Source organism: Anser brachyrhynchus, assembly GCF_964034855.1.
Source record: "Anser brachyrhynchus genome assembly, chromosome: 2".
Lineage (NCBI taxonomy): Eukaryota > Metazoa > Chordata > Aves > Anseriformes > Anatidae > Anser > Anser brachyrhynchus.
In genome coordinates, this window is record NC_137695.1 from 160,357,729 (window position 1) to 160,381,195 (window position 23,467).

General features: G+C 59.4%; 2 protein-coding genes across 3 annotated transcripts; both read right to left on the minus strand.

Moving 5' to 3' along the window:
• Positions 1–256: 256 nt before the first annotated feature.
• On the minus strand, positions 257–7,229 carry NAPRT (nicotinate phosphoribosyltransferase). Of its 2 annotated transcripts, none has more exons than XM_080582126.1 (13): positions 6,327–7,229; positions 5,033–5,160; positions 4,813–4,895; positions 4,324–4,454; positions 4,131–4,246; positions 3,768–3,964; positions 3,420–3,560; positions 3,098–3,182; positions 2,758–2,838; positions 2,459–2,561; positions 2,176–2,333; positions 1,440–1,547; positions 257–1,319 (listed from the first exon to the last, which is right to left on the minus strand). In XM_080582126.1, the coding sequence occupies exons 1-13, from the start codon at positions 6,820–6,822 to the stop codon at positions 1,260–1,262; spliced, it is 1,887 nt and encodes a 628-aa protein (XP_080438252.1). In that variant the 5' UTR covers positions 6,823–7,229; the 3' UTR covers positions 257–1,259. The 2 variants fall into 2 exon arrangements, with proteins under 2 accessions (XP_080438252.1, XP_080438253.1); XM_080582127.1 differs by having other exon boundaries at positions 3,768–3,961; positions 6,327–7,225.
• Positions 7,230–8,357: 1,128 nt separating this feature from the next.
• EEF1D (eukaryotic translation elongation factor 1 delta) lies at positions 8,358–22,300 on the minus strand. Its single transcript, XM_080582125.1, has 9 exons — positions 22,290–22,300; positions 19,855–21,113; positions 18,764–18,887; positions 17,604–17,675; positions 11,880–11,973; positions 11,554–11,654; positions 10,347–10,595; positions 9,301–9,495; positions 8,358–8,449 (listed from the first exon to the last, which is right to left on the minus strand). Exons 2-9 carry the CDS (start codon positions 21,111–21,113, stop codon positions 8,411–8,413), a joined length of 2,133 nt encoding a protein of 710 aa, XP_080438251.1. The 5' UTR covers positions 22,290–22,300; the 3' UTR covers positions 8,358–8,410.
• Between the last annotated feature and the right edge of the window lie 1,167 nt (positions 22,301–23,467).

Below are 23,467 nucleotides of genomic sequence, written 5' to 3' on the forward strand. Positions count from 1 at the left end.
CCCGTCTCAGGAAGGCACTTCATTCGTTCTTTGCACTTTCCGTCCGTTCCATGCAACGTTTCTTGACTGGCTTTTGATGAAAAGCCTTCAACCACACGTCGCTTCATCCGTCCTGCCTGCCCCCCCCCAGGTGAGACGCGCTCCAGCTGCCACGCCAGAGGCTCTGTTGCTGGAATTAATTGTAGGATGCCACAAAATAGGGATGCGAACACGTGCCGGGGGTCACCCCCAGCCGCTATCAGTGCTCAACACTTGCTTCTCATTTCAGTTTTATTCAAATATACACCGCGAAGTGAAATGAAAGGTGATGAATCAAACATTCAAGCTGAAGGAGAGGTTTTTTTTTTTTTAGGACTGGGGCAGTCGCGCAGCGCGCTCGCAGCGCTGGTGCGTAAGGCTTTTGTTTTGTTTTGTGCTTTGGACAAGGTAAGGGCAGGGCTTGGTGCCACGCTTCCTCGATAAGAATCGAGGTTAGAGAGCAGGGGTGTCGACCTGAAACCAGTTTCCATGCTCGGGAGACCTCGTACAAAACGGAAAGGTTAAAAAAAAAAAATGTGGCCACAGACCCAAAGCTTAGGGTGGAAAGGGCCAAGTGGACCTGCCACGGCTCCGTGGGTGGGGAACCTTCTCGGCACGGTCTTTAGTGCCACCGCTGAGCCTCGCCGGGGGCTCTGGGACACGAGGACGGCCCCCAGCTGCCGCAGCAGCGGTGTTGCGTCGTTTGGGGGGCAGCTGCGGAGGCGTTTCTGGCTCGGCTAGAGGCTGGGGCCGCTTGCAGCCTGGTTTAGCGTTCGCATTTCGCTCGCCTTCGAGTGACGTACGAAGCAGCCGTGGCCTGGAGATGCCGCCACAGAAGCGCCCCGTGCCACCGCAGAAGGCACGGGGCTGGTAAGGGCCACCAAGGCGGGCAGCGTGGCCACCGCAGAAGGCACAGCGGGTGGCAGGGCCACCGAGGTGGGCAGGGAAGGAAGGGAGCTCGCAGGCAACGCGGTGACAGCGCCGCTCACGGCCGCGTCCCAGCCCAGGACGTGGCGGCCCCGGCACCTCCCAGCTCTGCCTGCCCCATCCCTGGGCACCCGGGCCCGCGGGGAGCGCTTCCAGTCCCGGCACGGTCCTCGGATCGGAGGAGATCCGCAGAGCAGCGGCCTCATTAGCCTCATTAATTCCCAATTAATCACCTGGCCTTCCGAAGAGGACGTCGGAAGCGTTGGCCCCAGGCGGGGGCTGGCAGAGCACGGGGAGGGCGCGCGGGGACCCCCTCACTGCCTGGCCTGCCGCAGCTCTGCGAGGAGGAGGTGCAGCTTCTCCGTCACGGCCACCTGGTGCGGGAGGGGACACCGAGCGTCCTCAGGGACGCTGCGGGAGCCCGAGGGCTTCACCAGGGCAGAAGGTTCGGGATGGGACCGGGATCGATCGCGCCTGGTAAGCGGCGGACGTACCGGGTAGGGCTGCGGCTCGCGGAGCCGGCGGTGAGCGGGGCTGAGCCGGTTGAGGGATGCCTGCGCGTGGCTCCGCACCTCCGGCAGGCTGGGCAGGACCTCGCACACCTGTAGGATGGAGGTAAAGGAGCGTCCCTACGAGGGGCTGGCCACCCGGCCCCAATCCTGAAAAACCTGGGGCTGCGGTGGCGCCGGTGCAGCTCCGCCAGCACCGTGGGGACAAGGACAGCTCGGCCCCAGGTGACTCCTCGATTCAGCAACTGGTGCCGCGGTGCCACCACCTCGCTCCGGTCCTTCACCCGAAGAGGGAAGGACGCCTCGGCAACAGCCACCTTGCAGCTGGCAGGTTGTCCCCATGTGGGGCGGCTGCTCAGTGTAGCAGTTGAATTGAGGCTGGCGTCTTCCCCGCAGAAACTTTTAAGGGTTTTTCACAGCGGAGGCACCAAAGCTTTGTGGTGAGAGCCACCTGGCTGAGAGCAGCCGCGGGTCACGTCTCCACCTGCATGCCCAGACCCCCACAGACCCTTCCGAAAACCCAGGGGAACCCGTCTCAGGTGGGGCACAACCTCATCCCTCTGCCGGGGAGCCGAATTTCCCGGGGAGCTGGCCCGTCCCCGGAGGAGCTGTGCCTTGTCCCCGCTGCCGAGGGGGGGGTCTCCTCGCCCCCACGTGCTGCGTGGCCAGGCCCACCGCCACCCCCCTGAGCCCACGGAGAGGGCAGATCCCCCCCCCCGACCTGGCCGTCTCTGAAGTACGTGCGATGCAGGGGCTCCACGGCGGCGGGCCTGACCTTGGTGGCCTCTCCTCTCCTCCCCAGGACGTGGACCGCCAGCTCCTGCCCCGCGTTGGGCGCGGGCTCGTCCTCCAGGGCCATGAGGTCCATGAAGGGGTGACCTGCAGGGGCGCTGGGTTAAGGGCCAGCGGGTGCTCGCGACGCCGGGGACAGGGTTTCGGGGCAATCAGGACTGAGGATCAATGGGGCAGCACCGCAGCGGGGCGCCCAAGATGGCAGAGCTCACCGGCGGCGTCGTAGAGCCGGTACACCGCCTTAATCCCGGGGATTGTCATCTTCTCCTCCTCCTCCGTCAGCTTCAGGCACGGCGAGCCGTTGACCTCCACGAGCTGCGGGAGAAGAGGACGGTGTGGGGACGGGCTCCTTGTTTTTTTGCCACACGAAGCTGGTGCCAAGGGCCGCGCAGAGCTCCGTGCCCCCTTGCGTGCTGGGGAGGCCACTGAGGCAAAACAGCCGAATAAATCGTTAAAAAAATAACACCTCAAACCGTCCCCAAGCCAAGCGGGGCTGAGCTGCCACTCCTACCTTGTAGACGCAGCCCAGCGATGGCTGCAGGGGACACGTCACCAGGTTCGTCCCCACACCGATCACGTCGATCTCGCTCCCCTGGTGCAGCAGAGAAGACGACAACCATCAGCAGCCCGTCCTGCCTCTGATTATTTTTTTTTTTAAAAACCCATGCTAAAACCGGAGCCACGGGGCAGGTCAGAGGCTGCTCTGCCCAAAAATGCCTGGTTTGTGGCCGGCCCACCCAAAATCTGCTCATTCCAGCCTGGAAACTGCTCTCATGCGGGAGAAACTGAGTCAGAGGCCGGGGACAGTCCCATTGCCACCCCTCGTGCCCCAGCCCCGGCGGCTGCCTCACCTCCCGGATGAAGCTCTCCAGGCTCTGTTCGCTGATGTCGTTGCTCACGGCGATGGGGATGCTCCCAAACCAGGGCACCTGGAAGCTGGAAAGGAAGGTGAGGAGCTGGGGAGGGAGCAGAAGGGTGGCCCCGGGTTTTGGGGGGAAAGCCTGGCTCTGCTCGCAGCCGCCCTGGGAGCCTACAAGCACCCAAAGGTGTCCCAGTACCCCCCTCGAGCAGGGAGGGCACCCACCCCAATATCCAGGGACGATGGAGGAGGTGCTGGGCACCCGGGGCAGGGGATGCTCTCCGCAGGCTCCCTGCCCGTCTCAGGGGACTCACGTGGTGCCGCAGGCTCGGAGCACCCGCCGGATCTCCTTGGACTGCTGGACCAGGTCCCCGCTGTCCAGGCGCACCCCGATGGCGCGGTACCCCAGCTGGTGCAGGGCCAGCGCCACGGCACAGAAATTGGGCAGGCCGCTCCTGACGGGGGGGCGAGGAGAAGGATTAGTGCCCGCGGCCTCTTCGGACGGGGGCCGAGGACCAAGGGCAAGCTGAGCAGGAGGACAAAGACCTGCGGCAGGCGACAGTGAAGGACGGGGACACTGCGAGGAGGCATTTCAAGAGTTGTCCTCTCCCCCAGCTCCTCCCGCAAGCCCCGGGGGCAGCAAGGGACACATCCGTCCTCACCTCATGACGCAGTACGTGTCCAGCAGCCCCTGGAAGTTATGCGGGAAGGTGATGGCGTAGGACACGAAGGCGGCCAGCTCGCCGCGGTTGGCCTTCTCGGGGGGGCTCTGCAGCAGCTCGCACACCCGCTGCAGCCACGACTCGGCCAGGGCTGCGAGATCCACCGGCTCCCCGCCCGCCAGCGGTGGCAGGACCTGCTTGGGGACATCAGCGCTACATCCAGGATGTCCCGGCACCACGCACGTCCCACAGCATCCCCATTTCCCTTCCACGGACCTGGACCAGCTGTCAGGAGGACACACGAGGTCCCACGGCCACAGCCGGGACGTCCCATCCCCGTCCCCTTCCCGCGGCACCACTCACCCTGGGCTGCACCTCCTCCAGCGACGTGAAGGACATGATGAAGGAGTGGGCGATGGTGCCGCGCACCGGGATGCCGTAGAGCTTCCCCGCCAGGACGTTGCTGGTGTAGTCAAAGCCTGCGAGGAGGGACGGGGTGTGTGGGGGGGTGACGGCACGGCCGCGGCACCGCGCGGCGCTGCGGGGCACCACTCACCCCCGATGTAGGAGTACTTGGAGGCAGACAGGCCGCCGTCCGGCCCCTGGGCGCGACGCAGCCCGATCTCCATCAGCTTCATCTCGGGGCCAGCGAGGAGGCGGAAGCGGGCGGCGTTCGTGGCCACCAGGCTGGGAGAGAAAGGGACAAAATGGTTATTAGGAAGAACTTCTTTACCGAAAGGGTCGTTAGGCATCGGGATGGGCTGCCCAGGGAAGTGGTTGAGTCCCCATCCCTGGAGGTCTTTAAAAGACGTTTAGATGTAGAGCTCAGTGATATGGCTTAGTGGAGGACTTGTTCATGTTAGGTCAGAGGTTGGACTGGGTGATCTTGGCGGTCTCTTCCAACCTAGACGATTCTGTGATTTTTCTCGGGGTGCCGCTTAGCTCGGACACGGACGGGGTGCAGGGACAATTGGTGCAGCGGGGCTGGATGAACTCTGCAGCCAGAGGGTCCCCAGCACCCCCAAAAAGCAGGAGGGGCCCTTACCTGGCGTAGTTGACCAGGCACAGCAGGGTGGTCTCCAGCAGCTGCACCACCAGCAGCGGCCCCTTCACCTGCAGGAGCGGGACCTGCGGGGACAGCAGTGGTGACGTCTCCCTGGCTGCGTGCACTGGGGCCGAGCTTGGGGACGTGGGGACGTGGCCGAGCCCCGTTTGCTGGCGGCCCCGGTGCCCCTACGAGGCTCAACCCAGGTCCCAGGTCCCACCCTGGAGAAGACGACGGAGCCCTCTGGCACGGAAGAGACGGTGACCTCCGAGGCGTCCACGGTGCAGAGGTAGTCGAAGAAGGCGTCCTCCGTCGTGCTGGGCAGGACCGAGCGCAGGTAGGCGATGTCTGCAGGGGCAGGGGACACCTCAGCCCACAGGGATGGGGACACAGCCCCCCGTCCCCAACCCTCAGAGAGCACCACACCAAACCCCCATCCCTCTGAGGGGCTGTCCAAGGGACCCCCGAGGGGTGTACCAGGGTCCCCTTGGTCCCCAGGCTCCTCTGAGGGAACCCCAAGTGCCACTGAGGGGTCTCCTGGTCCCTCTGGGTGATGTCCCCGTCCCCCCTCCCCGGTTCATCAGATTACCCATACCTTTCTGTCCCCCTGAGGGATGTCCCCGTCCCCTTCCTGATCCTTCTCAGGGGTCCCTCTAACCCCCAGGTCCCCCTGAAGGGTCTGCTGTTCCCTCTAAGGGATGTCCCTGTGTCCCCACGCCAGGTATCCTGTCCCCAGGTCCCTCTAAGAGGTGCCCCAGTACCCCCAGGTCCCCCTGAGGGGTCTCCTTGCCCCCTTGAGAGATTTCCCTGTCCCCACCTCGGGTCCAGCTGGGGGTTCCCCCTGCTCCCCAAGTCCCTCTAAGAGGCGTCTCTGCCCCCCCCACCTGAAATCCCCCGTCCCCCGGGTCCCTCTAAAGGGTCCCCCCGTCCCACCGAGGGCTGTCCCTGCCCCTCCGCCAGGTCCTGCAGTGCTTTTGACCCCCCCCCCGGTCCCTGTCCCCCATAGGGACATCTCTGTCCCCTCCTCAGGTCCCGTGGCGGGGGGGGTGTCCCCCAACCCAGGTCTCCTGCCCCTTAAGTCCCTCTGAGGCTCGTCCCTGCCCCCCTTACCTCAGCCCCCTGTCCCTCAACGTCCCCGTCCCCCAAGGAGTCCCCTGTCCCTGTGAGGCACATCCCTGTCCCCTCTACGTCCCCCCTGAGGGCTCAGATCCCTCTGAGGAATGTGAGGAATGTCCCTGTACCTGTCCCCCTTCCCCCCCCAGCTCCCCAGGTCCCCCATCCCCCAAACCCTCTGAGGCACGTCCCCGTCCCCCCACCTCAGCCCCCCCAGCCACGTCCCGCTCCCTGTGAACCCCCTTTCCCCCCCGAGGCGCGTCCCCGTCCCCCCACCCCACGCACCCCACAGCCACCCGCGCCCCCCCAAACCCACCCCGTAGCCCCGCTCCTTCCCCAAACCCCAAGAGGAGGTGACCCCGCTTGTCCCCGTCTGCCTCCGCCGCCGTCCCCTCGCGCACCGGCGGCGGAGAAGCGGAAGGCGCGGAGGAAGCGGAGGCCCTCGGCCAGGCCCGTGCCCAGGGCGAAGGCGCCATGGAAGGGCTCGCGGCGGAAGAAGAGCTCGGCGGCAGCGGGGGCACGGTGGCGCCCGGCCCGCCAGTAGCCGTAGGCCATGGTGAGCTGGTAGAGGTCCGTCAGCAGCGCCATGGCCGCCACGAACCGGGGGCAGGCCGCGGGGCAGCCTGGGAGCCGCGGCCTGGCGGGACACGGGGCGGGCAGAGGGCGAGAGCGAAGGTGGTGGCTTGGGGGGGGGACACCGGGCACCAAGGCGGGTGGCGGCGCATAGCGCGGGGGACACGAGGGTACACGGTGCGTGGAAGGAGGTGGGAGGCCGGGGGAGGTGGAGCACGGGATGGGGGACAGCGGGAAGGGGACACGGGGCAGCAGGAGGGGCAGCACATGGGACATGATGGAGTGCGTAGTACGTGTGGCACAGGACATCAGGGATGGCAGCATGTAGGACACAGGACGTCATGCAGGGTATAGCACATGTGACAGGGGACATGAGGGATGGGACACAGGACATCAGGGAGTATATAGCACATGTGACACGGGACATCAGGGATGGGACACAGGACATCAGGGAGCATATAGCACATGTGACACGGGACATCACGGAGCATATAGCACATATGACATGGGACATCAGTGATAGGACACAGGACATCAGGGAGCATATAGCACATGTGACATGGGACATCAGGGATGGGTCAGAGGACATCACAGAGCATATAGCACATGTGACACGGGACACCAGGGATGGGACACAGGACATCACAGAGCATATAGCACATGTGACATGGGACATCATGGAGCATATTGCACACGTGACACGGGACATCAGGGATGGCAGCACATGGGACACAGGACATCATGGAGTATATAGCACATGGGACAAGTGACACCAGGAAGGCAGCGTGTGCGACACCACACAGCTGGCACACGGTACGTGCAGCACCAGGCACCCACAGGACCAGGTGGGCCAGCACTCAGGACATGGGGCTCTGGGGTTAGCGGCACATGGGACAGGACATACGGGACACCAGACATTAACGCCTGGGGCTCTGAACATCCAGTGCGAGGTGTGCGGGGCTCCAGGGACGACAGAACAGAAGCCACACAAAGTGTCACTACCCAGGAGCCCGAGCCCATCCAGACACAGGCACATGTGGCACACAGGACACCAGATGTGCCAGCATACGGGACACCAAACCCGTAGGGCTCTGGGGACAGCAGCACCCACAACACCAGGCCCCCAGGGCTGTGGCACGTGAGACACTGAGTGTTGCAGGTTCTGGGGAGGGCAGCACCTGACACAACCACGCACAGGGCCCCAGGCACGGAGGACACACTGCACCCACCCAGTGCCACGCACGAGGGGCGTCCTAGCACTAAGCACGGGGCACACCTGGCACGACAACACACAGGATGCCACCACAGGCCAGGGACACCACACGCAGACACCTGCACATCACTACAGGGCACATCAGGTGCACAGGGCGCTGAACCCAGCCAGGAAAGCTGGAACTGGAGTCAGCACCACTTTGCTGGAGGCTGCTGTGACTTCATCCCTTGCTTGCAGCGCAGCCCCATGGCGCTTCTCATCTGCTCCGCGTTGGCGCTGCGCAGCCTGCACCCGGCCCTTGGACTCTGGCACCGTGACAGAGGGACTCTGACCCACGGTTAGAAATGTCACCTCCCCTTTCCACTGACCACACTCAGCACAGCCCCAGCTCCTCACGAACCGAAGGATCAGCTGAAGTGACCTGCACAGGGTAAAAAAAATAGCAGCAAGGAGAAAATGAGAGAGAAAATCCAGTGTGGGTTTTTGTTGTTTTTTGTAGTAGCAGACCTTCATTCCAACACAGAAACACAAGCAGCTCATCTCGAGGTCTTTTCCTTTTATGAAGGGAGCAAGGAAGGGAAACCCCCAAAGCCTCCGACGCATCGCTTTGGGGAAGTTACACTCAGGAGAGAAAAAACATACAATCTGCATTCCTTGACCTTTATTAGTTACAGTTTCAGAGAGGATACAGGTTTGCTTCTAGATCTTGTTGAAAGCAGCGATGTCCACACTCTGCACCTGCAACAGAACAAGAGCAGCAGCTAGAGGTCACCAAGGTGTTTTCAGACACTTACAACGAAGAAAGCACTCACACTGGGGATTTCTTCACAGCGTGCGCTAGTTCTGCTCAAAAACAGACCAAGCATAGCCCAGGGCTCTGAGGCCAGTTCCCCAGCTGTGCTAAGAGCCACCTTCACGGACTGTTATTTAATATTCCTCTAACACCAGACAAAACAGGGCACCACACTGTGCTCATTACTGCATGAATCTTTAGATGTTCAGTCCAGCTGATGAAGAACATCCATATTAAGTTCCCAGCAACATGCCTAAGAACAACAGTTCCCGATTTACTGTAAATATAAGCAAAAAAGTACGCAAGGAAAATGAATAAAAACAGGTATGTGGCCTGCTGCTTCCCTCTCCCAGGGGTGAGGCAGGAAGCGCTACTAAACCTGCGTATTACCCGGCACAGAGCCGGAGCTCCTGCTTCTATTTCCACGGAAGCGAAGGCAGGATGGGGATGGAGACACCTCCAGCCCCAGCCACCGGGGTTAACCACACGCATTTGTACCTTGGTGCTGCCTAGGCTAAGCGTAGAAGCAGGGGCTCCTCGAAGCAAGGCTGGGTGGTAAGGAGCAAGAGCCTGCAAAACGGCTCTGCGAAGTATCTGCGAGGCGTCTACATCAATCAGCACGAAATATACGTATGTAGACACAGGCACACGCTACACACTGGTATCTCAGCGGGCGGACACCGTGAGCTCCGCGGGGTTTTCTATTTGAAACCCAAGCTCGGCAAACTCTGTTAAAAACCTTAGTTAGAAGTGACCCCGCAAGGCGAGGCGCCTCCCGGCTCACGGGAAGACTTACGTAGTCTTCAAACTTGGTGATCTCCTCCTCCAGGATGTCTGTCCCGACTTTGTCATCCTCCACTACGCACTGGATTTGGAGCTTCTTAATACCGTAGCCTACCGGGACCAGCTTGGAGGCTCCCCACACAAGCCCATCCATCTGGACGGACCGGACGCACTCCTCCATCTTCGCCATGTCGGTCTCATCGTCCCACTGCAGGGGTGCAAAGTCGGAACTTTAACGTCTTCCTACATGTCACCGTTAGCCCCACGAGGTGCCCAGTGACTGAGGACTCTGCCATCTCCTCCAGCCCAAGCTGAATGGGGGTGCACGATAGCCCCTCAACACAAAAATTGAGGTGTCCTCCTCAATCAGGCTGGCTAAGCTGAGATAGTCAACGTGCGCACGGTTGTTTTAACACATCTGTGTGCAGTCTGACCCCAACAGTTAACATTTAACACTCCTCCTCCTCCTCTCAGTGTATTTCAGCTGATACACACTGCCCTTTCTGGGCTATTATTTTCACCAGAACTAGCTGAAGGGGTTAGACGAGCTAAACCTGACTTGGTAGCAACGCCACAAGACATTTTGCTTCGATTCTGCCTCCAGGCCCTGCAGATGCAAGGGGGATTCTTCCTGCAGCAACCTCCCTGTTTCGAAGCACTCATTTTAAAGTGACTTTTACCAAAGGTATCCCCCTTGTGCAAATGGAGCACTAGACGGCCCATAGTTCGGTTCCACTGTGACAATTTAACAAGAACAGGTTTATTTTCATTTTTAGGACATTATCTGGTTTTGGTTTTAACTCAACGTCCTTTCTTCAAAGACGGGTGCTAGTCCCGGTCCGAGGAATCCTTCAGGCAACAGCCTGCGCTTGCCATGGACCAAGGACCGGAGCAGCAGCCCAAATGCTGCAGATCCCAGCTGCGATACCGCACCTCACTCTGAACCCTCGTCTGGAAACGCGCAGGTTACATCGTCCCCAGTCAGTGCGGACGTGCAAACGAGATGATTTACAGCCTCCCGCACGGGACGTGCGGCCTCACGCGCGAGCCCTTACTCACCGGCTTCACGTCCAGGAGGATGGAGGACTTGGCAATGAGACCCGGTTTCTTGGCCTTCTTCTCCGCGTACTGACGCAGTCTCTCTTCCCGGACCTTGGCAGCCTCCTGGTCTTCCTCTTCATCGTCACTGCCAAAAAGGTCAATGTCGTCATCGTCATCTTCCTCTGCAGCAGCTGGCTCGGCTTTCTTTGCAGGCGCGGCGGATGGCAGCTCCACTTTCTTGGAGGGAACGCTGAACGGTTCCACTTTCTTCAGCAGGGTGACGTGGATTTAAGTTTGCATTAAGGAAAAAAAAACCAGGAGAAAGTTAGCCTGAGGTTCTATCACGGCAGCGCTCGGGAAAAACTCCGGAACAGAAGCCCGCTTTGCTAGAGACACGCCTCTGAGCTATCCCAACACAGCTGAATTATATTCATAGAGGAAAAAAACACAGCGCAGCCAAGAGCTGACCCTTCTCTTAAGGACTCGGTGGTTCAACGTATCTAGAACATGAAGGGGGGGAGAGCTATTGGGAACCTGTCCTTACAAACCAGCCTTACTGCATGCCCCAAGGCCAGGGCTTATCCAGAGGAGACCACATCTCGCCCTGAAGACCCTTGGAGATGAGCAGATTGTCACCTTCCGCTCGAGTGCCAAGCGTACCCCTTCCAGGATGCTGCAAGTGTGAAACAAATCCCTGCCAAAGGAGGGGCCCTCGCGCTCTGTGAGCTTCCTACAGAGCCAAGGTGACTTCCACCGGCCTCAGGTCTTCCGACACGCCGCAAGAATTAAAGAGGCGCCAGGCATTCAGCTCCCACAGCTTTCTCCTGTTCGCATTAAATAGATTCTATCAGGGGAGATTTATTAAAAATAAAAAGTCACCAGTTCTGCTCACCTGTCATAACAGTGGCACTTTACCTGGTGTGTGCTGAGAAACCTACAGCACCATGGGCTAAATCCTTCTCAAATATTTGTTAGCTCCGAACTTCCACAGATCTGTATCGGCTCTCCTCTGCTGAAATCTCTAACAGGTTTTTTTTTTTGTCTCGGGGCAGAAAAAAAACGCCTTTTTGTCTTCTTTCTACCCATACCGGTTAGGGAAAGACGACAAGGCAGCCGCCAAAGCTGCGAGAAAAGCAGCAGCAAACTCTTCCCAACTACAAGCATCCCTTCATCCTCAGCAGGCAGGCCGGAGAGCGTTCAAGAGGAGCACCTGGCTGAGACTCACCTGGGTCGGTGGAACTGGGGAGGGCTGGTGGGAGGTAGATTTTTCCAGAGCATTCAGGCGGCTCTCCAACTTGAAGATGGCCATCTGAAGATCTGCAACGACTGCAAGAAGAGGTGTGTGTGTGTGGGGGGAGAATCTAGGCTCTCAAGACAAATTTGCTCCTGCTCGAAGTGGGATTTAAGATCAGCAGCTGCTCCAGGCAGCGGGAAGCCTGTAAACACGCTTGCACGTGCTCACCGAGGTCAATAAAGGAGACAACCCACAGGAGCAGGACCCCGCTCGGTTTGTTTTTTTTTGCTTTCATGCCACAAGATCCCCCTACTTACCACTGCGAAGGTTTTGGTTTTCTACCTCCAGGTGAGAAATTCTGGAAAGAAGTTCGTTCTGGTCAGCGGGCCCAGAGGAGGTGGCGCTCGCGCTCTGCAACGAGGACAAAACCGAGATGAAACCGATTTGTTCGCCTGCTCCCGCGCAACAGCGACGCAAAGAGCCAAGCCTTCGGGAAGGAAGAAAAACCGAGAGCCGATCTAAGAACCAGGCCGTTTGATCCGAAGGCTTTGAAGGCAATTTACGAGCTCTACGTAACAAAGCGCGAAGCTCGGGGGAATTTCAGCTGGCGATGATGAGCAGAGGGTGAAGTCACTCCCCGCAGCCCCGGATCACTCAGCACACGCAAAGGTTGGAGCTTCACGCCAAGCTCCTTCAGAAGGGCAGCTGCTTGACATCAGACAGCAAGTCCCTGGGGAAGCCGGGAGGAGATCGCAGCATTTCTGCGCTCCCGCTTACCCCAGCCCGGCCTTCGGCTCCTCCCGAAGCGAATTAAACTTTTATTTTAACACATCCTGAGGGAACAACCGCAGCAATTCGGCTTCAGAAGTATTTAACAGCAAAAAAAAAAAAGGGGGGCCTCTTTTTAAAACGAGCCCTTATCTGCTATTTGAAATTAGGAAAGGGAAGAAAACACAGTCCTTCGTGCTCTAAGTGCCGTTTATAAGGGAACGCGGTAGAGAAAAATTATAATTCTTTCAAGCGCACCCTGCACGTAATGGATGTGGCTCTGTCAGAGCTGACGTGCTCCTGACACACCTCGGCAGTCACTCGGGATGAAGAAAAAGGCACAAGGGGCGCCAGGAAAAGCAGGTACGTGAGGCGCAGGGCTCTCAGGACACGGGGAGCAGCGGGAGGTGCCCCGAGCAGGAAGGTTCGGAGACCTTCCTCCACCCACCCAAAAAAAGGGACGGGGGCCGGGATGCCAAAAAGCACCACGAAATCCACCTCCGATGCAGCCCCTGCAGCGACACAGGCGCAGGAACCTCCGGCCCCTAAATACCCTGGCTGGCAAGACCCTAATGTTACAGGGGGAGCTACGTCTGTCCGTGGAAGGACGGATGCTCCGCATGGGAAGGAGCGAGAAGCGTTTCTCCCGGGCAGCGCTGCCCCTCGCCCCGCAGCCTCCTCTCAGCTCCCTCAAGCAGCTCCGTCCGCGCTACCGAGGCTCCCAGCAAGTCTCCAGTTAGCACCCGTGCGTCTCTCCTGAAGGGGGGCAAGGCAGCCCGCGCTGAAATCCACGATCTGAGATAATTCGATGAAATCTGAGGTAGCTCGGCGGGAAGTCTTGAGTTCTGCCCACAAGCCGCGCCCATCCCTGCCCCAAAAAAGCGCTCCTTGGTTGATGACCAGCACGCGGAAGAGCTGCCGCCTGCAGAGAGCGAGCAGCCGAGGCTTTCCTCCCCTCCTGCCCGAAAGCAGCCTGCCGATCCCGCCGAGCGGGGAAGCATCGCAGGCACTCAGCGGTTTGAGGCTCCGGCCGCGTTTTCGGGCCCGACGCAAACGTTTCTGTAGGCTTTCTGACCAGCTTAACCTGCAGCTGCAGACGTTAAAGATGCTGCGGCTCGGCTACGCCTCTTCAGCGCTGCTGAATAAAACCCCCCCGGCCCGCTTTTCCTCCCCGGCTCTGGGATTTAGCAGAAGCATTTGGTGCGGAGCCCAGCTGTGCCTCCACGCCTCTCTTCTGCGTTAACAATATTTACGAATTCGAAGCCTCCAAAGCCTCGCCAGCCTCGCAGCCGCTAGCCAAACCCCTCGGAGACGGCAGAGCCCAGCAGGGGCAGCCCCTCGGCGCTTGTCAGCCCTCCTGGAGTCGCCCGGAGCAGGCCAGCGCTGCTCCGCCCCGCCAGGACAAACATCCGTGGCCCGGCAGGATGCCTCCAGCTCGAGAGGAACCTGCCAGCCTTGGGTAGTCGTCATTTCGGGTTTGAAGACAAAGATCACTGTAATTTTACCGAGGAAGGTTGCAGCGATGGCTTGAAGTACGACGAGGGGACTTCGAAGCACTCCGCTCTCCGTCAAGCTGCTCTCAGCAAGGAGGAACATGGAAATGCGATGTCTGACCGCAACAGACTTTGCCAGCAGCGTAAGATCCTAGGATGAGAACCCAGCTGCGGATTAAATCAGGCGCGGCTTGCGTAGCACCGCACAGCGCTCGCCGAGTCGTGCAGAGCTCTGCAACCAGCTCCCTTGCCATCCTCCCTACGCCGACCTAACCATAAACCCGGCTCTGAAAAAGGGGCCCGCGAGAAACCGTGGGCATCCCCCCCGAGCTGAGGGCGTTGGAAGCTCGCAGAGACGCGGGCCCCGGCGGACGCCGCGCTGCCCCTACGCCGCGCTTTTCTCCTACACGCAGCCGGGAGCTGGTTCCTCTTCGGAGGCAGCTGTGCCAAGAGGAAGCGCGGCGGAAGCCTTTGGGAATTTCATCAGGGACAGCGATTCCAAAACCCCGAAGGTGGGGGAGTTCCAGGGCATCACTGCAGCAAAATCTTCTGCACAGCAAGCCTGGAAACACGCTAGGGACCCACAGGGCACAAGGAGCACGAATTCAGCCACCCAAGCTCATCAAAACCCCGGGAACTTTCTCGCTTACGAAGGCCAGAAAATAGAAACTGCTCTCTTAGCCTCAAGGGGCTTTCAACACCCGGCCCTCTCTGAAGCGCGCCTCTAAAACGCACTCTAAGGAAAACTGGCAAAGTTAACACTTACACCTCTCCCCTCGGGTCAGCCTAGCTGAGCTCTGAGCCGAGCCGGCTCTACCTGAGCTCTGGGAACACCAGCAGCTTTGGCCACCATCAAATAAACCAAAATGAACTGCTGGGGGATGGCGGTGAAGGGCTAGGGCGGGCTTTCAGGGACTAGGAGGACGGATCCGGGCTGGTTTTCCTACAGAACGTGCACACAGACGCGTTCCTGAACGTGGCCCCCGAGCACTTTTTGCAGTACCAGAGGCGCGCGCGCGGCTCTTCCCGTCCGAAACCCACACACAGCAAAGGCACGAACACGGAGGCTTTGGAACAGAGCGAGCTGGGGGCAGAGCAGGGAGGAGCAGAGCTTCGGCACCGTCCTTTCGGTGACAGCCCCGCGGGAGGAGGGCTTCGGGGAGTGAGAGTTCGGCCGCCTGCTCCCGCCGGACTTGCTCGTGGCGATCTCAGGCAAGCGGATCCTTCCCGTGCCTCAGGTCCCCCACCTGTAAGATCTCTCCCCACCAGCCGCAGGGCCGCAGGAGTTTCAAAACCCGCCCTGGGAAAGCGTTAGTGACCCGGCGGACGCGGCCCGGGGTGACGGTTCGAAGCGGAGGTGACCATGCAAAGCAGGAGGAGAGGTACGTGCAAACAAATGTTTCGAGCGTGAGAATTTCTGCGCTCTCCTCGCGGGGAGGTACGGGAGCGTCACCTCGAGCCTTGGAGCGCTGCGGCAAACGTTTCGGAACGAAAGAGACCAGCCGAGGCAGATCTGAAACCAGCCTCGGCTGAATTTCGCAGGAAAAAATAAAAAAGGCACCGAGCTGCCACCTTCCCATCATGCTAAAACCACGTCTCCTCGCTTCACCTTTACGTTCCCGACCCTAAACTCTGCCTACTCGGGTGCAAAGACCAAATCCTGGCTACGAAAACACGCTGCAATATCGTTCTGCACGGTCAGAAGCACGAGCCCGGCCTTCTGAGACCTGAGAACGAAGGTTGATCGTGTTCTGAAGTCCCGCTCGCCCTACGGCACGGCCGTCCGAGGTGAGGAATAATCCTTCGGAAATGAAAGCTACAAAAAATAAAAGCTACGAAACCGTGATGTTTCAGCTTTATCCCTCAACAGCTCCGTTCTTCTAAGCCCCACACAAGAGCAGAGAAGATCCAGCTGTGGCTCGCTGCCGCAGGTCGCCGAGATAACGGCAACGTGCGGGGAAAAAACGAAGCAAGCCGAGCCTCTGGGATGTAGCGTAAGGCACAAATGGGACCGTGAAGTATCGAGGAGGCGGCCGCTGCTGCCACGCGCGTGGCTTTTCCGAGTAAGTTCACACTTGGAGCGCCCCCAGCAGCGACAGGGATTAAGGTGCACGATGCTTTCCCTTCGAGCCATCACTGGGGAATCCAAAGCCACTTTTTGCAGCGCCCCGAATTCCCAATCTGAGGCCCCACTGCTCGATCTCGGCCTTAAATCCTCAAACCCACCGATTCTTCGTTGCAGGAAAGGACAAAAAAACTGAATAATTTTTGATATTCAGTGCTAACCGCCCCAACAAACACCCCAGGGGGCCAAAGGACTTGACTCTCAGCCCTCTCCTCGCTTTAGCCTGGTGCTTTGCCAGTTCCCCCAGTCCTCCCTGCTAAAGGACTCAGCCAAAAGGACTCGGCCATCCCAAATTCACGTGCTTCTCACACGAAGCAGCTCACTCAGCAGGAGGGGCAGGCCAGGACAAGAAAGCCCCCGGGCTGAGCCCGGTCTCGGCGAACCATCTGGGTTTGTATTTGGGTTTCCTGGCCCTCCTCACCACGCCCAGCCTCTGCTCCTGGAGGCGGCGGGTCCTGGAGGAGGCGGCAGACGCTAGATCTTACCCTTCGGAAAGGTCTCCGAGCCCCTCCAACGCTTTCTGTGCCTGAAGTCCTGCAGCTCTGTTGGAGGCGGAGCTCAATTCCCCACGTATTCGCCTCAAGTCCAGGCTAAAAATCTCGGATAGGGGCTGGTGAACTTGACCGAACGCCCAAACAGGGTGTTATTTTCCCTAAGTCGCTGGCCGAAATACCGATGCTGAAGTCAGAAATCAGCATTAGAAACCTTCCACGTATTTTCCTCCTCTTTTTTAAAATGAGATCACCGCAGGGGAAGCGATTAGCCCGACTCCTTTGTGTTCATCTCAAATCCACGTTCCCTTACGGCTCGCGTTAAGGAGGAACGTGAAATATTCCCCTTGAGAAGCGCCCAGTTCCCTGTTAAGGTACCGAGCTAGAAACGCGCGACTACCCCCAGCGAGAGAGCTGTGAGGCCAAATCAATGCAGACGGAGGATGGATTTCCTCACGGAAGGTACGTACAGGTACACAGAGGGCAGAAATCAAGGCACAGCAGCCGTATTCCGTCTTCTCTCGTCCCTCCTCGCCCATAAAACCAGCCCACTCTTCCATTTACGCTACCAGCTTCGTCCCGAAAAAAAATTCCCGACGGTGCTGCCCAGTGAACCAAGGCAAAAAATCGGCCCAAAACCACCTGCGGGAAGCACTCGGCTTTTACGGGGTGGGGAGCTGGCAGCCAAGCTCGTTTCCCTAGCCGCAGCCGAGGGAAGACACCATTTTTTTGCACATACCCCGACCCAAAGCGAGACAGGAGAGAGAAGGTGGCAGCTCGGTGTGCCCCGAGAGAGACAAAAACGCGGCGGCGAGCTCGGTGCTTTGCCGCCCCGGCGAGGTTATTTTTAAGGGACGCGCTGCTCCTTAGGTAAGCCCCGTGGGAGCAAGCCAACGCTCCGCCAGGAGAAAAAAGGCCGAGAAATGCACAGCCGAAGAATTTTGACCCCCCCCCCCCCCCCACCCAATCCGGTTCTCGTTTTCAAAGCTCCGGGCAGCGATCGGGCGGAGCGGCGGCGGCGGCACACAGCGCTGCGCACCTCAAGCTCTCTCCTCGAACCGAAAAAGAAGCCCCACGATCCACGAGGCGGTCCCCGCTGGGAGTCGCGCCACGGCTAAAAAACGGTTGCGGGCAGCCAGCCGGCGAGGGAGCTCGGGTACTCACTCCGGCCAGCGATTTCTGGATATTCTCCCTGGCTCTGGCAATGTCGCGTAGGATCGTGCTGGCTCCGTTCTCCTGCAAACAGCGCAGAAAGAACCGAGATTTTTTTTTTCCTCAAAAACCGTGAAACGCGGGAAAGCGGTCGGGGGAGTTAACAAAAAATAAATAAATAAGGGTAAGAACGGGGCGGGGGGGGTGGTGGTGGGGGGTTCCTTCCAGCGATTCTGCACGCACCGCGGGGAAGATCTGTGGTAGGAAACTGTCCACGAGCCCCCGTGGCGTAGCCCACGCACCCAACAGCCCGGGCATCTGCAGGTGGACAGCCGCTTCCAAGCTGCAGACGGGTTTTAAGGACTAGGGATTTTTTTTTTTTTGCCTCTACGCTGCTACAGAATCTCCGTCGGAGCCTTCGCACCACCCCTCAGAGGCCTGAATTCCTCACTGGAAGCTCCTGACGGGGCACGAAAATGAGTCTAACTGTTCTCCCGAGATCACTGCGGATATTTATTTGCTCTTTAACACCTGCCTCGGGCGCTTAAAGCTTCCAGTTTTTGGGCAAGCGTCCCGCGTGCCGTTCCACCCCTACCCTAGCAGCGGGAACGCGCAGGGCGAAATTAAGCGAGAAGCTTCCCCTTAACCACCCGGCGAGACAGCCACGTAAAACCCTAAGCGGCTTTCCACAGCCCCGGCTCAACGCGTAAGCGGCTAGCGGCCTTTCGGATCGCAGGAAGAGGTTACGGCAGCTCTGCGCTTTCCAAGGGAACCATCTGGGGCTAAAAACCTGAGGGGGGGAGCTACTTTAGGTCGGCTGTGCCGCAGCGGCGGCGCGCTCCCGCTCCTCCTCCTCCGCGGTGCCGCGATGCGTCTTAATATCGCAGGGGGCACGACGGGGAGGAAGGTAATTCCCGGCCTCTTTGGGGTCCCGGCGCCTCCCTTCGAACATCACCGTGCGTATCCGCTATAAGCCACGCCGGGGAAAAGCGTGGCTGCCCCAGGACGGAAGACGGAAGGCTCCGAGAGCCTCTCGCCCCCCGCAAAAAGCAAAACCCACAGTGGAAATAACAGAAACGCGCGCGCCCAGGCGGACAACGTCCTCGTGCCTGCTCTGCGCTAGCTCGCGGTGCTCCGGCGGGCTGCCGAAGCTCGGCCGCGCGCCCCTTTACCTGCTGCTGCGAGGAGCCGCCCAGCGGCCCGTTCATCTGCTCGTAGTACCTCCGCTCGGCGTCGTCATACTTGAACTTCTCGAACCAGATCCTCTCGTGGGCGAGGAACTCGACCGCCATTTTTCTGCGGGGAAAAAAAAAGAAATAAAAAAAAACCAAAAACAACGAAGTGAGGTGCTAGAAGCGGCTGAGGTTAGCGGCTTGCGACGGGGCTGGGAGAAGAGCGCTCTCTGCCCCCGCAGCTCGCCTCCCCTCCCGGGGTGGGGGAAGCTTTAAGCGAGCAGGATCCTCTTAGGGAAGCGGGGCAGGCCGCCCGGCCGCCTCGCCTGACCCGGCACCGAGAGCGGGGACGGGCTGAACCAGCTGCTGCGGAGCTCCTTCCGCAGCGAAGCTCGCAGAGCGGGGCTTCCTACGGGACGCTCGCGACCGAGCCTGCTGCTAAAAACGTCCTTTATTTATTGCTGGAGGAGGGGAAGGCGAAGGCGGAGAAGACGCCGCGCCAAGCGGCCCGTGCCGCGCTCCTCACCCCGTGCCTCCCGTTATTTCAAGCCGGGGGACAGCTACGGGCCCAGCACCGGTCCGGGAAGGCGGTGGGAGCAAGAATAAAGCACCGCAACCCGCCCGCGCCACTACCAGGCTACACCACACAACAGGGAAGGCACCAAAAGCCCCCACCCCCCCTCCTCAACAGCTCAACAACCCCAAATCTCCCCCATGAAACTCATGCCCTCCCTCACCCCCACCCTCCTTCAACGGGGTCAAGGTCCTCCGCCTCGAAACCCTTCCCGGCACTCGACGCCTCCAGACCCTGCTTGAGCTGCCGGCCGCGATCCGGGAGGAAGAAGCCCGGTTCCGGCCGAATTACGCCCATTTTAGCCCACCCCGACTTTCCCGGGGAAGGGTGCAAGGCGTAACGCCTAGTTCTGCCCAGCTAAGAGCAAATTACCCCAATTAGCACAGGGTCCAAGGCTCTGAAGGTGTCCTGTAACTACCCAGCCGTGCCACTCCGCCTTAAAACTTCTCAAACAAGCCCTAGCGACCCCTTCTTTTTGCGCGCGCGTTGGGTTTAACCCGGAAGAAATTTCTCCTACTTTGTTCCCGGCGCGGGGGCGGTCGAAGCTTGGGCAGCCGGCCGGGAGGGTTTTGCTGCCGGGGGGGGTCGGGGCACCTCCGCGCTCTCTCCAGCTCTTGAGGCTTTCAGAGCCTCGGCCGCGTAGTACCGCGCCTCGGCACGGTCGTACGCCGGCTTGCTGAGCCACGCGGCCTCGCTGTCCTCGTGGAGGAAGAAGGAGGAGGGGGGCGGAGAGCTGCCGGCAGCCTCCGCGTGCTCGGCGCCCTCTTTTTTCCCGGCGCCCGGGTTCTCCCCGTCCTCCCGGGGCTCCTTCGAGGCTTCGGGGGAGCCGCGCCGTCGCCGCTCGGCTTTTTCCGGCGGGGGACCGTCGAAGAGGTTCTCGTAGAAGCTCTTCTCGGCGCCGTCGTAGAGGGGTTTCTCCAACCACACCTCCGCCACGAGAGCCTGCAAGCTCGAAGCCTGCGGCTTACCGTTCACCGTCCGGCGGGGGGAGGCCGGCGAGCCGGTAACGAGGGGAGCGGTGCCGACGGCGGCCGGGGCCAAGCTCGGCGTGGCGGGGGTCGGCAGGGCCGTCCCGTAGCCTTCGTCCGGCGTTCTCAGCCCGGCGTCGTCAGCGTCGGGGAGGACGGAGGGAACGGCGAGGACGCTCGGAGGAACGAAGAGCCGAGACCTTTCGACGAACGCCTTCTCGGCCTTATCGAAGTCGGCCTTGTTGAGCCAGACGCCCCGAACGAGGTGGTGGCAGGCGCTCAGGCCGCCGTGGGAGCAGGGCAGGGCCGCCGAGAGCGTCCGCGGCTCGGGGACGTCTTGGCCGGCTCTCGGCGCGGGCGGCTCGGCGGCCAGCTCAGCCTCAGCCGCCTCCCGGCTCTGCCAATCCACCCTTTTTTGATTGTACAGGTTCTCGGCGCGGTCGTAGGAGGGCTTCTCGAACCACACGCGGTCGGCGGCCAAGCCGCTCAGGACCGAGTCCGACGCCTTGGAGGCCGCGCCTTTGGCTTTCGGAGACCGCTTCCTCTTCCTCTGCTTCTTCCCGTTCCTCCCTCGTTTCGGGTCCCCCTTGAGCTCACCCTCGGCGGCGGCGGCGGGGTCGTCGTTGCAGACTCCGTTCACGGCCTCCGCGTTCACGGCCTCCGCCTCCGGGCACTCCTCGGGGGCGGCGGAGGCGGCGGTGGCAGCCAGCATCGCTTCTCGTTCGTAGTGCAGCCTCTCGGCTTCGTCGTACTTGTGTTTGTCCACCCACACTTTCTCCACCGGGCACGGAGGCTTCCTCGTCCTCATCTTCCGAAGAGGGGCAGCGTTAAAAGATAAGCACAACAGTGTAGTGGCGGCAAAATCAAGCAAAGCGAGGGCATGCAGACCTCAGCGATTTCTTAACGTGGAACCGACAACAGCCATCGTGCCGTTATTACTCGCATTTAAGAGCCCAAGCATTCAGGTTTTTTGGTTTTTGTTTTTTTTTTTTTTGGTATAAATTGTAGCTCAGAGAAGCGAAACCGCCTCCGAACACGCCCAATTTCCGAGGAACCCGATTCCTCCTCAAACGCTCGCGCTGTTCTGAGGGCTACTTCTGCACGCCACCGTGTAGCGATTTAAAAAGAAAAGGTGCTGGCTGGAGGCACCTCGAATTTCCCTTCTGGGAGGCGACCGCCAGGATAAGGCCGCTGGGGTCCCGCTCAAAGCCCTGGTACGTGAGAAATCGCTTCGAGTTAGCAGGTTAGCCCTTAATTACCTGTTAGGGACCATCAACCAGGCACTGATTTGGGAAGGCATGCTGAAAACAAAAAGCTGTCCTAATTTCTGAGTATTTTTAGAGGTCATCGCTCAGAGCTATTTGTGTTTTGCTAGCAGGAAGCCGGCAGGGGGAGCTGACGGAAAAAGCCTGACACAATTTTGGTTCAAAAGCCGGGCTGCCGGCGAACCAAAAGGGACCCAGAGCTGGAGATCGTTAACATAGGTTCCACAAAAAAATGTGCTGTTCATATAAAAAAAAAAACACTGCTCGTGCTTTGGGTTTTCCTGCCCTAATCAGACTTCAGAGGGGAAAAGAAAAATAATCAGGCAGCTTCCAGTATGTGCAGGTAATCGGGAACGGTAAAGGAAACACCTTTGATTGCTTGAGCCTCGAGCCCAGGGAGTAAAGTACCCAGAGCGGTAAAGACAACTGGCCCTGATTCCAACTAAAGATCCTTGCTTTAGAAGCTTTATTTAAAAAAAATGCAGCTTAAATTAGTAAAGCAATGAATTTCAGTTATCGGCGTACCGATTTAAACGGGATTTTTGGAGGGGGGCACCAAGACGAGGCAACGTCCGCGAGCTACACCTGAATTTTAGGCATCTGATTGATCCCGGGGAGAACAGGCTACAAAGGGAACAAGTAAAAGCTCCGGGCCGGCGTCTCTGTTCACCCGATTTCCCTGAAGGCACAGAGCCACGGGGACGGCTGGGAGTACTTACTTTTTTTTTTCCCGCTCCTACGACAGCATTAAGAGAAAAAATTACGAGTTAGAGAGATTTCCAAGCACCAGAGGTGCAGCAGCTCATCGGCAAGGACACAAACAACAGCCAAACGCGTTAACGTGTAGTTAACTGCCCCCATAATATGTATTTAATTAAACTTACGGCTGGCTAGCTCGCCAGGACTACGCATCTTCAGCAGGCACCACCACAGCCAGCCAGTTACCTTTAATTTTAAGCAACAATTAAAATATACGTATGCAAAAGGGCTCCCGGTGATGACAGGGAGCTTTCAGAGGCTCCCGGGATTGTCACGGCTGCCTCGAGCGAGTGACGAAGCGAAGCTCGGGTTTAAGGCAGGTAAGGGCGAAGAGCAAACCCTTAAAGAAATCCCCGAGATTTAAGGATCGGAGTGCCAGGTCCTGAATTTGCACGACTGCGGTTATTTGGAGCCGGCAATCCGCGCAGTAATTCGTGCGGGAGATGGAAAGCGAACGCCAGGGCCAACGCTCAGCCGAATTTTTCAGAGAAATCCTCAAAACGATGCGCGCAAGCTCGCAGAATCCCTTCAGGATTAACGAGCAGGGCCATGCCCACGAGGCTGCACCTCCGCGGCCCGGCCAGACGTGGATTCTCCGGTCCCGGACCACGCGATGCCGGCTGGTTCTGCCCGGGAGCGCAAACCCCGAGCCTTGCGACCACGAATTCCCCACCTGACGGAGCTCGGAGGAATTCGAAGGGTTGTGGTTTCCTGAGATCATTGCCGGGGAAGGGCTCGGCAGAGGGAAACGCCGCCAAGAGGAGGCATCAGCAGGCCCAAGACGCTCGCAGCACCCCACGTTTCCGTAGAGGTCAAAGCTGAGGCTCACTCGGGACCAAGGACCCCATTTCCAACGGGTTTACAGACAAGAAAGGGAAAAAAAAAACAACAAAAACCAGCATTTCTGCTCTGCGTTCATCTGAAGGGACGAATTTAGCTCCTCAGAGGTCTCGGAGCAAATTTTAAACGGGTAAGCTTGGACTCCTAACGCCCGGAGCTTTCTTTTTAAAAGCTTAAAGCTGAGCAAGGGACCTCGAGCCCAGGAGCGCCCAGGCCCAAGACACGCGACAGTTTTCCTCCTCCAGTGGCTTCACAACGGAAAAACAAATTCTACCACTCCTATTTCTCAACGCCACAT

Bases quoted from the DNA above. Each gene is read 5' to 3' on its own strand.
- NAPRT (XM_080582126.1), bottom strand. From the start codon at position 6,822: ATGCTGCCATCCCTGATGTCCTGTGCCACACGTACTACGCACTCCATC. The intron at 4,247-4,323 runs GTGAGTGGTGCC...CCCTCCTCGCAG, and splicing joins CAAGTACTCCTACATCGGGG to GCTTTGACTACACCAGCAAC. The intron at 3,183-3,419 runs GTGAGTCCCCTG...CTTCCTTTCCAG, and splicing joins CTCCGAGCCTGCGGCACCAC to CTTCCAGGTGCCCTGGTTTG.
- EEF1D (XM_080582125.1), bottom strand. From the start codon at position 21,113: ATGAGGACGAGGAAGCCTCCGTGCCCGGTGGAGAAAGTGTGGGTGGAC. The intron at 11,974-17,603 runs GTGAGTACCCGA...TCCTCGTTGCAG, and splicing joins TCCAGAAATCGCTGGCCGGA to AGCGCGAGCGCCACCTCCTC. The intron at 9,496-10,346 runs GTGAGTAAGGGC...GCACCCCTGCAG, and splicing joins TCCTCCTGGACGTGAAGCCG to TGGGACGATGAGACCGACAT.